The sequence below is a fragment of the Arachis hypogaea genome, chromosome 20 (genome assembly GCF_003086295.3).
Source record: "Arachis hypogaea cultivar Tifrunner chromosome 20, arahy.Tifrunner.gnm2.J5K5, whole genome shotgun sequence".
NCBI lineage: Eukaryota > Viridiplantae > Streptophyta > Magnoliopsida > Fabales > Fabaceae > Arachis > Arachis hypogaea.
This window is the reverse complement of record NC_092055.1, coordinates 10,979,440-10,994,891: the sequence shown is the minus strand read 5'-3', so window position 1 is coordinate 10,994,891 and position 15,452 is coordinate 10,979,440. Positions and strand designations below refer to the sequence as shown.

Sequence of the window (15,452 nt, the reverse complement as noted above, 5' to 3'; positions counted from 1 at the left end):
ACATTAAAATAGAATATACGATTTAAATATTTAAAAATTTTATTTTGTTTGTTTATGGAGCCAAACTTATCTGTTCATGAAGAGGTTTGGGGTCCCCATTTCCTAGGTCAAGGCACAAAGCACCAAATAGCACGCATGCCCTCTTTATCAATTTTCTAGTCTAAGAATTCAACTTATCTCTTGTGTTGGTCAAAATATTGTGATGTTCAAAGTCAGAGCCTTAAATCACGAGGATCCACTCGTGTCGTGTTTGTTTTCCTTGCTTTTAATTTGTGCACTAATCTTTGAATTAAAATTTTGCACTAGCTAGTACCAAACACCTCACATGCGTATTGATGTTGGTCGTGTCAGTTGTCACAACATATTTTCAGAGGTCAGTGAATGAAGTAAAGTGAAGTTTACTGATGAGTGATGACCTTGAATGTGGTGAATTACGCCTTAAGCATAAGCAATAATGCCGGTAAAGAAAGTTGGTAATACTAATACTAATTACTGATGAATTTAATTTGCTTTTCGTAATTAATCTCTAAGTTTCTGCTTCTTATTATTAACCAATAATAAATTTTTCAGTATACATCATACGTTCCTTGAAATCACGAAACATGAACAAACTTTAATGAGTTTATCTTCAACAACAACCACCCTCTCACCAATGCCTTATTTAATTAATTATATTGTCCTACCACTACAGCTACGAAGAAACATCAAAATGTTATTATTATTATTTATTACAGATACCAGATACGAAATGAAGTAGTAAGAGGGTGTAAAATTTGACATGGTCAATTGGTTGCTTGCATTCAACCCCTGTCCTCCTCCACTGTGGAGTCTGCAAAATTTGACATGGAAAAAACCGTTAAAATCAATGTCTGAGCCCGGGTTCGAACCGGGGACCTCTAGTGTGTGAGACTAGCGTGATAACCAACTACACCACCCAGACCACATGTTAATGAATTTCCCTAGTTCTTATAAAACAATATATAATACAAGAAAAGTGCATATCCTATACATTAATTTCATGTTGTTTTTGAGAATTGTTGAGACTGTATACATGTATTAAGAAGCAATATATGTAGGTATAGGTTACCTGGTCCGCATTTAATCTGACATTTGCGCTCACACCTTTGCTGAAGCCTTACTGCATCATGCATCCAAACCATAATATAAAGTCGTGTATTTAAAGTAGTACAATAATAGAAGAAGCTAATTAAGGTAGAGATATGAAGAATTGAAGAGAAAGAGAAGACTAACAGTCGCCTGGAGTAACACAGCCAGTTTGACAAGCATCAAGGCAATCGAAAGCATCAGACTGAACGCTCTCCATTTGGGAACAAATGATAAACAAAAGCATCACCACCGCACCCATCTTCATCTTCATCTTCATCTTCATCTTCTTCCTTAGTTTATTAGCAAGGGTGGGATCTCTATGATCTCTATATGTAGTTAATTAAAGGGAACAGGATTGATGTTATTATCTCTATCTGTATAGTAGTAGCCAGCACATGCATGTGTGCCTACAGCTGTTGACTGCATCTACATACATTTGTACCTGTCAGCCACCACTATTGAATTTTTCAATCGTGCCCACTTATCCTCCGTCCAATGTATGTTTCAAGTAATCGAGTGCCATTTAATGCTTCTTTTATCCAATGTTCATATTTTCAACTTTATCGTCCCCTGTGTATTATTAATTTTTTTTTCCACATTATCCTTCAACTCCATAGGTGAATAACTAATTCATCGTTTTATTTAAAATTTTATCATTAATCAATAATTTATTCATTGTTGTAAAAATCAGACCGGATCGACCGGTTCAACCAAAAAATTAATAAACCAAACCCTATATCAATCCAATATAATGTTTGGACCGTACAAAAAATCGAACTAGTACAAACCAGTCAAATCCAATATGAACCAGTGTGAACCGATTAAACTCGATGAGACTGGTTCGACCAAACCACTTGAGAGTGAAAATATTTTCAAAATGCTAGTAGGATTCAAACTCTTGCCCTCAAGAAAACAAAAGCACTCTACAACTACCAGGCCACTATACTTCTAATTAAAATTTATGCAAATTATAATATATATAGATATTTTTTTATCAAATAATTTATTTTTATTTTAATTATAAACTCACTTATTTTTTTATAATTATATAATATCTATTAATATTATTTTTTAATAAATACTTGTAGTATATAATAGTATAATAGATATAAACTAATTAATAAATCATTAAAATTTAAAAATAATAGTTATTTTAATATAAAAACAAAATAAAAATATTTATGATAGTGTAAAAATAATAAAATATTTATTGTTCATATTCCATATTGTTTTAAAATAACTTGATATTAATGTTAGTAAAAATGTGTATTTTAAATTTTAATTTTAAACTTTTGATTATTTTTTATTTTTTATTTACATAGGACCAGTTCAACCAGTAATCCATTGGTTGAACCAGTGATCCAGTGACCTGACTAGTTCGATCACCCGATTCGGTTCTGACAACTATGAATTTACTGCATATAAAAAATAGAATTCGAATTCCAACACTTCCTCAAACAGATTAATAAACTAACTATTAGACTCACTCAACTTATTTTGTCCCGTGTGTATTAATAGACAATCATTCCGTTATATTAGTTTCTCTTACTTGGGCCGGGGATTTTATTAGGGTCCAAGTAGCTAGACATGAGTTTATAAGGAAGGGTTTTTGTTGTTTGGTTTATTAAGAAGCCCATATCATATATCTCCAATACATAGAATCATAGATGCAAATCTGTCTAATCTAATCACTAATCAGTAATCAGTGGCGGCTACGGCTAGTGGATAAAAGAATTTAATTTATGGAACACAAGCAATGGACAAGGACACATATGCCAATATATACAACATCATCATTATCTTAGTCCACAACACTTTATATTTAGAATATTTAATAATAGATGTTCATCTTTATTCTCTTGCTGGACACTAATTTTCCCTTATTATTGTTGTTGCTCACATTTGACAACTGGCGTGGACGTAACAACAACTTGTATAGTCTGTTGTTGATCCTGCTGCTGCTGTAATTGCATGATTTCAGATGGCAGCAACTGAGTTACCTTTTTCATCTCTTTGTTCTTTCCCCATAGAACCATGTATAGTCCACACACTATCACCACTGCTCCAATCACACTGCATATATACCAAATCATATATCTATACTAATACCAAAACCAATAATAATCTATTATATATGTACCTTCCAAGATACAATTGCTCATCCAACATGAAAGAAGCCGCAACAGCCACAAGCACAAGCATGAGAGGGTTGAAAATGGAGGCAAATAATGGCCCTCTCATTTGTATGCACCATGCTATGATGAGAAACACTACTCCAGACCCCACAATTCCCTGCACCAATAACAAACCAATTAATTAAAAAGAAGCTAAGTTAAGAGTAATAATACAATATAATGTATGTATGTACCGAATAAGCAGAAGCCAAAAGCCTGATATTCCAACCAAGCTTCCATTGATGGAGATCCCTCTCAGTGCAAAAAGCAAAAACAGTGGCTTGAATAGCTGCTGCTGTAAGCATCAAAGCTGTGCTTGAGTTATGACTTGGGTATTCCTTGGTCATCTTAGCCTGAATGATGAGCCAAGAAGCATAAGAGAAGCAGCTAGCAATGGCGCACACAACCCCCAACAAGTCGTTACTACTTGTATGCGTATTATGATGATGTGATGGGTTCTTCAAAAGGTTGACATGGAAAGGCCATATATTAATTTGAACCCCTTTGACAAAAGTCAACACCATTGCCCCACCAATTCCAATCAGGGTTCCAAACACCTTGGCCTTTCCAGCTGCTCCCCTCAGTTTCAGTTTCTCAAAACCGAAGGTTATGGCCAACACAAAAGTGATGCCTGGTATGAGGTTGTAGATGGCAGACACAAACGTTGCTGACGTCAAAGCCAGTGCCTCATAGAAAAGGTTCTGAAACAAACTTGCCCTGTAAAAATATATGATCTATTAATCTTATATGTATGTATAAAAACTATAAAAAAAAATAATAATAAATTCTGATGTTCGTCTAACATTTATACGTACCCAAAGAAGCCGCAAAGAAATGACATGAAAAGCACCCTCCAAGTCATCTTTGGTCTCTTGTTCCTTTCAGAAACAAGAGCAAGTGGAACAGTGAAAGCAGCACCAAAAGCGAGACGATAAGCAGTGAGAACTTTAACACTCATCCCATCATTGATGGCAAGCTTGTAGAAGACATTGACAGCAGTGAATGCAACCTGCACCAACACCATTAGAATCACGGGTTTCAACCCGCTCAATACGTTCGCCATACCCTTCATCTTCACTACTCACTACTTGCTTGATTGCATTGCAACAAGAGCAGCAACATAAGGGGGTATTTATAGCTATAGCACTATTCAAAAAGATTCAGATTCCCAAAAAAGAGTATGTTTTAATTTTACAAGTCGTTATAATAATTGTTTTCACGTACGTAAACGTAACACACAGCTAAGAGGCATGCACGCTTTCAATTATTTTTCACATGTGCGTCTTATCAAATCAAATAAAAATGTTATTTCTATACTAAAATCATTTTAACATATATTTATGTATAAATATGCGTATTATTATTTATTTTTAATTTTTGTGCAGGGTCAATGAGGACGTCTTGCCAATTAGACATTAGGCTTTAATTTTTTGAACTTTAATTCAAGTTAATTAATTCATGTGCTTTTCTCAGACAAAGACTTAGACATTGGACGATATTGCTAGACAAATTAGACCCCTTATGTTTTTTCCGGTAAGGTACTTGGAACATGTCTTTTATTTATTTTCGATCAATTAGTGGACTCATCTCATCACTACTTATATTATTGTAGGACCCTCCATTCACAATTTCGCATCAAAACTCTTTTGGTATTTTTGTGTTATGTTTGCATGTCCTTCATCGAAATTGCCATTCTTCATTTCTATATTTGCTAAAAGTATTATCAGAATTTTCTCCACATTTTATTTAAAGAGGTGATTGGACGCGACATTTGATTAAAAAAAGTAACTACCATTTCTTAATTCTAAGGTTTACCTTATGACTTAGTAGCACATGATTCTCAGCATAAAATTCTAGCGGTCTAGTATTTTCCTTTTTTATTATCTTTCTTGTTTGTGACTAGACCATCATATATATCTCTATTTCTTTCTTTCTTTCTTTTTTTTTTACTTGGTTTTTAGATAGTCGAATATAATGTAAGGAACTCTTGGTAATAACTTATAATAAGTAATATTGGCAAAAGAATGCAATTTTGATGCTAGAACTTTTAAACATTGGTAATTTAAAAAGATACAAGAATTCAATAGCAACTTGGATAATCATTGAGCTTAAATATATATAAAAATAAAGCACGTCCAACTTCAAATTGAGAAGAGCCTCTGCGAAAATGTCAATTATTTGAAGTTAGTTTAATAGTAATTGAAAGAACGTGGTAATAATGAACAAATAACTTTTTGGTACAGGGAACGAGTTCACCTTTTGATATATTATTTTTATTTCCATGTTGTGATCCCCATAGAAACAGAAGAATTTGATGATGATACACTAGCATGTGCTACATTTAACTCCACGTCTCCACCTACTCAAAGAGCCTCCTCCGGTGGAGCCACCCACATCCTAAAATCTCGCTTTCTTATCGACAACTTCTCACAAAATCGCAGCCAAACCAATTAAAGTCTTCAAAAAGTATCACAAAATCCGTTTTCTTTTTATTATTATTATGATTATTTGCTTACTTATTGAAAGAAATTCAACTACATTATTTTTGATTTGATTGTTGATCCAAAGCAACTCAAATTCATGTGATTAAGAAGGCATTTGCTTTATCTTATGCTTTTCTCTTAGACATTACATTAAATATAACAAATTAATTAAAGGGCCTAATCAATCATCATCAAGACAGGCAATATAATTGTGTGTATGTATATCAACTTTGTTTGATTTTTTTTTTCCGAAGAAAATTCAGAAAACAAAAAGGGAGATATGATAGGATGTACCTAGCTACCATTGATTCAATGAATCAAACTGATGAATACTTTTAGTTGTTATCCAAATTATCTAACTAGGGAATCACTTTTGGTGGCCACAAAACAACTCATTATAACAAAAGGTGCCACTATTGTTGTTGTTGCTACCTACAAATCATAGAAAGATGTACTAGTGGTGTCACATTTACGTGTATCCTTCCTAGCTAGGCAAATCTCCTCAAGTGCAAACTCTATGTCTCCACCAAATTGCTATTGAAAAAGTGTAGTGAGATCGACAATCAGCGAAGATATCACAGAATAAAAGGTCAAATTATTATTAATTAAGTGTTGAATGATGATATATATATATAAGAGGTGTAATTAGTTAGCTAGAGTGTGGATCGGATGATTACACTCTAAGCAAGCAAATAAATACATAATATATAGTTGACAATAATCGATCTAATTATATTTATATATATAAAACCTTATTCCTTAAGTGCATTCAAAGAAATAATACTGAAGCTAAGGTGGATGGAAACAGAAGCATGAATGTGACATTGAACAAACCGCCGCGACATATTATAGTACGTATTATTATCTGTATTTTGCAAAGTCAATTACGAGAAGTGATCTCCATAGTTTTCTTAATTTCATCAACGACTAATTTTTGTCCATGACAAAATTCATATATATATATATATTGTAATAGTAGGCATTAACTATTTACGATCCAAATTAAAAAGAAAAAGAAAAAGAAAAAGTAAGAAACTAATGAGTTAATTATAACTTGTTATCACCGTGAAAAGTAGAAAGCCATTATTCAATGTACAAGGTTCATCAAAGTCACAACATGGTTCCACTTCCTTAGAGAAGACCTATAATTGTTTTTTGCTTGCTCACTTGCTCGCAGTATTTTTTAATCCGACAGTTTAAAAACTAATTCATCGCAGATCTGAGTTTTACGTAAGAATCTGCTATTAGCCAATAAATTGCTACATATATAAAATAAAATTTAAACTTTCAACACTTAATTAAACAGATAAATAAAGTGATCACTCGACTAACTTAAATTAAACAAAAAACTTATAATTTAGAAAGAAAAAAAAGAGAGCATAAAGTATAGCATGTATGGCCCAAACCCAAATATGAAGGAGGGGCCATCATGCTATGACCCATTAAATCTAATAATGAATATTTCAGGTAGATTGCATATTATTCTTAGAAAAGAATTCTAAACCGTTCGCTGTGTCCGGGGTAAGCCAAATTAAATGAAATGCTGGAATAATACAGAATACTTATCTTGTTTGATTGAAAGCCAAAAATAAAATTAAAAAAAAAAATATTCTAAGTTCCATATGTTATGGGCATGGCGGTCTGCTGGGGCATTTTTGAATGATTCTTGGTAAGCATGCAGCACAATGTAAGCTCCATATTGTGCCAACTCTATGTGAGCATATATACACAGAACTAATACAGTAGCCTAGCCTACTACCCTAGGTTCATTTCTCGTGTTATATTAATGTTTCTTATTTCTATTTTGGCATTATGTTCTATACCAAATTCAAATGGAATTATTATGGAATGAAGATTGTGCAGGTTCATTTAATCAACCAACCTAATAAACTAATGTTCCAGGATTCGTCAACTATTCACGATCATAATTGATAAAGATATCTCATGTACTGTTACTTAGTAGTACAACAACTATGGAAGAAAAAAAAATTACCAAGAATAATTCCATAGCTGAATTAAAAGGAGAAGAGAAGGAATAAAATTTGAGGTAACGTAAAAAGGTAGAAAAGTTAGAACACATAACAGACCGTACCACATAAATACACAAATGTAGCTATAATAATATAACATTCTTGGGATGCTTCCATAAACACGCTTAAAACGTCTTTTTGTAAAGACGTTTACGTGCCGCATTATTATTGGACGTATTAATAAATTTGTTATTTTTGAATTTCTTAACAAATTAGAATAAAATCGATTTTTTTTATAACAATAATAATAAACCCAATTTTTTTGTTAGGGATCTAATTGTATTTTTAAATTTTTAAGAGATTCAAATGTCTACAAAACAAAAAGTCAGAGATATATTTATTTTTTTATCAAAAAATTTAAAGATATTCGATTTAGATTGTGTAATTCGATCGGATCAAATCGGGTCTAATAATTATAAACCGATTTTATTCTGGTTTATTAAAAAATAAATTATTAACCGATTTAATAAAGATGTCCAATAATAACATGACACATATAAGCCTCTTTAAAAAAAAGCATTTTTAGTGTCATTATTAAAGTGGTCTCCAACATTTCTTAATATGAATAAATAAAGAGTTAATACTTCAATATGTTTTTGAAATATAATTTATCTTTTAAATTAATTTTCAAAAAATTTTATTAATTATATTAGTCTCTAAATTTTTTTTTTTAACAAATATCTCTAAAAATTATAACCGTAAATTAATTAATCTTCCAGCAAACAATCAATTATAACCATAAATATATGAACTAATTATTTTATAACATAATTTTAACCTATGATATTATTATGATACGGGACATTTAAAGTAATGTATTATTGTCTAGTAGATAAAAGAACTAATGTGATTTATAATTTTATTTTTTTTAGAGACTAATATGATTAATAAAATATTTAAAAATAATTTTTTTTTATAAATGAATTTGAGTATTAATTCAATAAATAAATGATTGATATAAGATATTTATTTTGAAATATGTGGGTAACTTGGAATTATACGAAATGCGAAGTATATGTGATGCATCCACTGTACTCGGATTCTGTTATCCATTCTTCTTATATGATTATTACGAGCACTTTTCATCTGAACCCTAGTTTCTTGATATTATTCTTTTCTCTTAGATGAATGATGACTACTATGAATTATCGCCATCATTATCCTGTTTGTCACAGTTACATCCACCACTTTCCCTATCATTTTCTTCAAATAATCCATCATCATCACCACCACCAGTGACGGTCTCCGACGAACCCCATCGCTATTAGCACCGCTCCAATTACACTATCAAATCACAATCATCATTTATCTATCATTATTAATAAATGTCACTTCATTTATGTATCATTATAAAGATTTCAGGATGTATTAATATACCTTCCTAATTTGTGGGTTTACTTCCATTATGATGCAAGATGTTAATGTGGAAGGTCCAAATGTTAATTTCAACTCATTGCCCCTCCTGTTATGGTTCCTAACACCTTAGCCTTCCCCGCTGCACTCCCCAACCCTAATCTTTCCAAACTAATAATAATTACTAATTAGGGTGTCCGCAGATCGGATCGGATCGGATATGGCCGAAAATTCGATCCGATCCGCACAATTTTCATCGGATCGGATCGGATATGATATCCGCACTTTTTAGTACCGGATCCGATCCGATCCGATCCGCACATTTGCGGATCGGATTGGATATCGGATATATCCGCATAATTAAACCTTCTCTTTTTAATCATATTTTTATGTAAAAGAACTCGATAAAAATATTTCTTTCATACTTTTAAACTTATTTATTTCTAAAATATTTTTAATCAAACTCTCTCTAAATAACAAAAATAAAATAATACAATATATGAATAATAATTACTAACTAAAACATACAAATAAGTAAATATAATACCAAACATATATTTATTTATTTATTTTTAATTATTATAGTGCGGATCTACGAATCCGCGGATCGGATACGCGGATGTAGAGCAGATATCCGCGATCCGATCCGCAAAAGGTGATCCGATCCGATCAATTTGCGAATTGGATCGTATCCGCAATTTTCGGATCGGATGCGGATATTTACCGCGGATCTGCGGATACAATCCGATCCATGGACACCCCTATTACTAATTAGAGGCAGTAGTAATGAGAAATGTTCGTTAATTCAGAGGATTTAATAAATTACCCGCATGTAACAGCTAAGATAAAAGTAACAGCAGGAATAAGGTTATAAACTGCTGATATCGATGCCAAAGACTCGTAGTAAAGATTTTGGAATAAGCTTCCCCTAACAAGAAAAGGAGGAAGAAGAATTGATAAGTAAACGTGATGAGCGAAGGATGATTATTATTATTATTATTACTTATTCAAAGAGGCTGTTTGTCTAGTTTGTTCTGATAGGAAGAGTGAATACAAAGGACAAGCTAAGTCAGTTTGGAATCATCAGTCAGGACGATATTATTTATGTTTTTTGTAATAATGATGTGAAACATGTATATCACTTATTTTTAGACTGTGCTTTTGTTTGGCAGGTGTGGAGTGCTTGAATTTCAGCTTTTGGCCGACAATGGTCTTATCCGAAATTGATGAAAGGCCATTTTCTTAGTTGGATAAAAGAACCGAGGAGGAGAGAGGAGTGTAATCAGCGGTTGAGGTGTTTCTGTGCGATAATTTAGAATATATGGTTGGAAAGGAATAGGAGAATTTTCCAGCACACAAGTAAAGATGTTAAAAAAATTATCAACATGACGTCGAACAGTGCTAACGAGTGAAGTGGTGTGAATCTCTTTAATTAGTTATTGATGGCTATGCCAAAAATAACATGAGAACCATCTTTGTGTTGTGATTTTTGTTAAGATAGTTTTTTTGTGTACTTCTGTTTGCTCCACTTCTATTGTGTTGTACTGTTTGCTTTAAAAAAAAAAAAACTTATCCAAAGAGGCCACAAAAGAATGACATGAAAGCAACTCTCCAAGTCAGCTTTGGCCTGTTCTTCCGTGAAAATTAAAATATTAAGTGCTACTAATGAATTACTTTTAGGTTGCAGAGTGCGTGGTAACGAAGTTAATTATTAATCACCTTTCAAAAAAAAAGACCAAGAGGAATAGTAGAAGCTGCAGCGAAAATGTCTAACACTCATGTCATCGTTATTAATGGCAAGTTTATAGAGCACATTTACCGAAGCAAGTACAATCTGCACTATTACCATCATCATTGCTGGCTTCAACACCTTGACGCTGTGTTTGTTTAGATAGAAATTGGAGGGAATTGAACATCGACGGAAAGAGAAAGGAAGGAAATATAAAGTTTCACTTATTTGGTTTTAAAAAAAATGTTAAGAGAAAAATACAACAATAACAAAAAATGAAAGGACTTACCAAAAACTTTTTTCTCCAACTAAGGCGAGAAAATAGAAAGAAAACTCATTCCACTGCATTATTTTCAAACTCTACCCTTCTCTTTTTCTAAAGACTCTTCTTTAACCTGAGATTCAGTTATGCATGCTATCCATTTCCAATACTATCAACCAGTGCAACTGTTACTAACGGTCCATTCCTCCACCACTTCTCAATCATTTTGGTCACAGCATCTTGCATCTGGAGATAAAACTTGTTGCTCTTATTTCACCTTTCATTCTTTATTAGATTCATAGATTTGTGTGTTTGAGATTCAATTTTACAGTATAGGAATAGAGATTACATTTTAGTTCGAATTATGAGTTTGTTAAATTTCATGCCTGTAACCTATTTGATAAAATACTCCAATGAAAACATGCAAAGGTACTGATTTCAAAGTTAATGAGAGTTGAAAGAATTGATGTGTATAGACTATAGATAAGTTTTTTATGTTGCTCTTATTTCCCATTTGACGCTATATATTGATAGATCTGTGTTTGTGATTTAATTTTGAAGTATATGGACAGAGATTATATTTTGGTTTGATTTATTACTTTGTTAATTTTCATGTATGTAAACTGTTTGATCAAATGCTCCAATGAAAAAATGCTGATTCATGGTTTGTTAACTTTTATGTATATAAACTATTTGATAAAATGCTTCAATTGAAATATAACTGCTAAAGTAAACTTGGTTTAGGTAACCTAATTAATTTCGTAGAACACACAGATTATTATTATTTGGGAGCTAAGTTATTTAATTAAATTAATTTATGATATAACATATAACAAATTAATTACTATCTTCATGTGAATAGCCTTTATATATAAAAAAAATTATCTTTCTTCGGCATGACTATCAAAGAGTTCATTACTTTATCTGTTTCAAGATCAACAAATAACTTTAAAAAGTTGCAAGGCACTTTGCATATGCCGTTTCCGACCAAATTCAAGTTCAACTTAGATTTTTTTGTTTATTTTCCACTAAGATAAGATCTTTAATATGGTCTCTTGTTTAATACTTTTCTTCTAAAATACTGTTTTCTATATATCTATAGTTTTTTTTAATGTAAATTTATACCCAAAACCACATTAGCACCTATTACTTGCTTTTGTTTTCTGTGTTTTTTATTTTTTTATTTTTTCTTTCATATGTAGTTTATGGTTAAATTTTTTCGAAAAGTATAAAAAATTGTTATCTTTCAATTGGTTGAGATTTTTTTACAACTAATTATATTATTCGATTAGGAGGTCATATATATATAAATACTAGTTATTTAACTGCATTGCTTATGCTTAATATATGATGCTATCATTTTTTGTTTTTGTTGGTGCTGTAAATCTATGATATGTACATTTGAAACTACAAAGTGCTTGTTAAATGGATAAGGCTGATCATGAAGAAAGTTTTTTGGTCCCCAATATGGAAGACATCTTTAATTGTGATTTCCCACTAAACTTTTCATTTAAGTTTGGGGTCGATAATCCGAAAAATATGTTAACCCTTGAAAACCAAGAACATATATTAACAGTTTTGAGGGAGGATTGGAAAAGACGACAGAAATTATGCACAATAACACTGATATGTTACATCGTGCATATGTTATATTTATTGAGATTTATGTCTACGCGGGTTGACAAATTCATCTCCCATAAATTGGTTGGGCGAGAATAAATTCGAGCTACTTTAATGCAACAGTTAAGAGAAACTCATAGGTGTCGTGACATCCTACGCATGGGCCCTGATGCATTTCTTCAATTGTGTGAGAAATTAAGAGCAACACGTCAAATGAGGGATACAAAACATGTTACAGTAGAGGAGCAAGTTGCTAGGTTCTTGTATATAATAGCTCATAATGTGAAAACTAGAACCGTTTCTTTTTTCTACCACCGGTCTGGAGAAACTGTTAGCCGCCACTTCCATGCTGTGTTACGGGCAATTATTTTACTAGAAGATGAATTCCTTCGACAACCATCTGCATCCATTATTTCTCCGGCGATCATTCATAATCATAGATTTTATCCTTATTTTAAGGTATGAACATGTACAGTTACATGAATAAATAATTTTGATTGATATATACAATTTCATGTTACTTTATTAAATAATGGACTATTATTTAGGACTGTATTGGAGCTATAGATTGAACGTATTTTCGTGTCAAAGTACCCAAAGCGGATCAACCCAAATTTCGAGGGAGAAAAGACTGGCCGACACAGAATGTATTAGCTGCATGTGATTTTGATATGAAGTTCACTTATGTATTAACGGGTTGGGAATAAACAGCATCTGACTCAAAAATTCTTAAGAATGCATTATCGAGGGATGATAATCTTAAACTTCCACGAGGTTAGCATGTACATAAAACTATATTGTCTCATTAGTAGGTAAAGATTAGTAATTTGTGTGATTATACTAAATTAATCATTTTTAATGATGGATTCTGTAGAAAAATTTTACCTTGGGGATGTTGGATTTATGCTGAAGCATGGATTAATTACCCCATATCAAGGTGTAAAGTATCACTTAAAAGAGTATGCAAGACGTGGCCCAGAAAATAAAAAGGAAATTATTTAATCTTCGTCGTGCTTCGTTGAGAAATGTTATCGAAAGGTCATTTGGAGTTTTAAAGAAAAGATTTGCAATAATCACAAGTGGCACTGAACCACATTATGACTTTGAAACTATGACTGAAATTGTGCTAGCTTGTTGCATATTACATAACTTTTTAATGGGTGTAGATCCTGATCCACATCTCATAGCTCAAGTTGACCGAGAACTACAAGAAAATAATCCAAAAGAGGATGAAGTAATTCGACATGAACAAGATGAAGACTATAGGTGGGGCCATATTAAGGGATGAAATAGCTACTCAAATGTGGGCTGACTATCAACTAAGGCTCTGATCACTCATTTAAAAAATTTTGCAAATAAAGTTATTAGTTGTATTATGTGTGCGCTGAGTTGATATTATAACTATGATTTGTTATTATTGAATTCATGTTACCTCTTGAAGTGTTATCATATTCTAGACTTTGGTGTGCAATTATTGAATCACCTTGTCACATGTAGGACTTATGGAGTGAATTGAACCTTTATTTGTTGAATAACTGATAAGACACATTACAAATAGTTTGATTTAAGATTATGGATGTTATTTCTATCCACTTGTTTTGTAGATTTACAAGTGTTAATGGCAAAGAGAGCATCATGCCAAGGTGAGGCCACTAGTTGGGATACCCTAAGATGGACCGACGAAATGGATATATACAATCTTCATTGATGCTTTGATTGAAGAATCTCGCAAAGGTAATAGAGTGGATGGCACATTTACTACAATGGCATATGACAATATACTTTCACTTTTGAGATCTATCTATGGTAACCACATTTGCAAAGAGAATCTTAAGAATAGACTCAAGACTTTAAAGGATTATTTTGGAGTTTGTTATGATAATTTTCATGGGCTTAGTGGATTTTCTTAGAATCCAATTACAAAGATGTTTGAGGGTGAAGCTGAAGTTTGGGAAGAATTGATTAAGGTAAACTTTATGCATTTACTCTCTTTTTTGGTTTTAAATGTCACTAGTAAATATTGAAGAAGTATTTCAATAATATATATTTACATATAGACATACTCATAGTAAATATTCTTCTATTTGATTTAGGCAAAACCAGAAGTGAAAAAGTGGATGCGTACTCCAATCTAACACTATGATAAACTATTTGAGATATATGGTACATACAGGACAACTGAAAAACATGCTGAAAGTGCCAAAGAAAAAGTGAAAAGGTGGGAGAAACATAAAGAAACAATTAACTTGAATGATGATGATAGTTTCTTAAATATGGAGGAGCAGTGGAATGAGGATCCAATTACTCCTCATGTTACTAGTTTTACAATGGATCATAGTCCTGAAATTGGTTTATCTAACCAATCAACTGGCTCTCAAGGAACATCATCAAGAGGTACTAAACGCAAAACAACCATGAATGATAAATTAAAATCAGAAATAGAAAGAATGAGTCAAGGCATTCTTGCATTGACTGACATGATGAAAGATGGGAATCATTTTTATGAGAGATCAATTAATATTGCTGAAAAGCAAGTGTTAACAGCTGAAGAACAAGTGCAGGTAACTAAGGAGCAAGTTCAAATTGCTAAACAACAAGTGCGAATAGCTGAAAGGGGTCTTGTGATTCTTGAGCAAAGTAGGCCTCGAATTTACTCTGAAAATAACGTGTGAACTGAGTTAGAGAATTTAGGTG

At 32.1% G+C, this 15,452-nt stretch overlaps 1 protein-coding gene and 1 non-coding gene across 3 annotated transcripts; both read right to left on the bottom strand.

Moving 5' to 3' along the window:
• Nucleotides 1–866: 866 nt before the first annotated feature.
• Nucleotides 867–940, bottom strand: TRNAV-CAC (transfer RNA valine (anticodon CAC)). Its single transcript has one exon. It is a non-coding gene; the product is annotated as a tRNA-Val (tRNA).
• Nucleotides 941–2,829: 1,889 nt separating this feature from the next.
• LOC112784066 (WAT1-related protein At1g68170) lies at nucleotides 2,830–4,494 on the bottom strand. 2 transcript variants are annotated; one of them, XM_025827176.2, is made up of 4 exons: nucleotides 4,097–4,494; nucleotides 3,476–3,998; nucleotides 3,248–3,399; nucleotides 2,830–3,180 (listed from the first exon to the last, which is right to left on the bottom strand). In XM_025827176.2, exons 1-4 carry the CDS (start codon nucleotides 4,351–4,353, stop codon nucleotides 2,991–2,993), a joined length of 1,122 nt encoding a protein of 373 aa, XP_025682961.1. In that variant the 5' UTR covers nucleotides 4,354–4,494; the 3' UTR covers nucleotides 2,830–2,990. The 2 variants fall into 2 exon arrangements, with proteins under 2 accessions (XP_025682961.1, XP_025682962.1); XM_025827177.2 differs by having other exon boundaries at nucleotides 2,830–3,166.
• Between the last annotated feature and the right edge of the window lie 10,958 nt (nucleotides 4,495–15,452).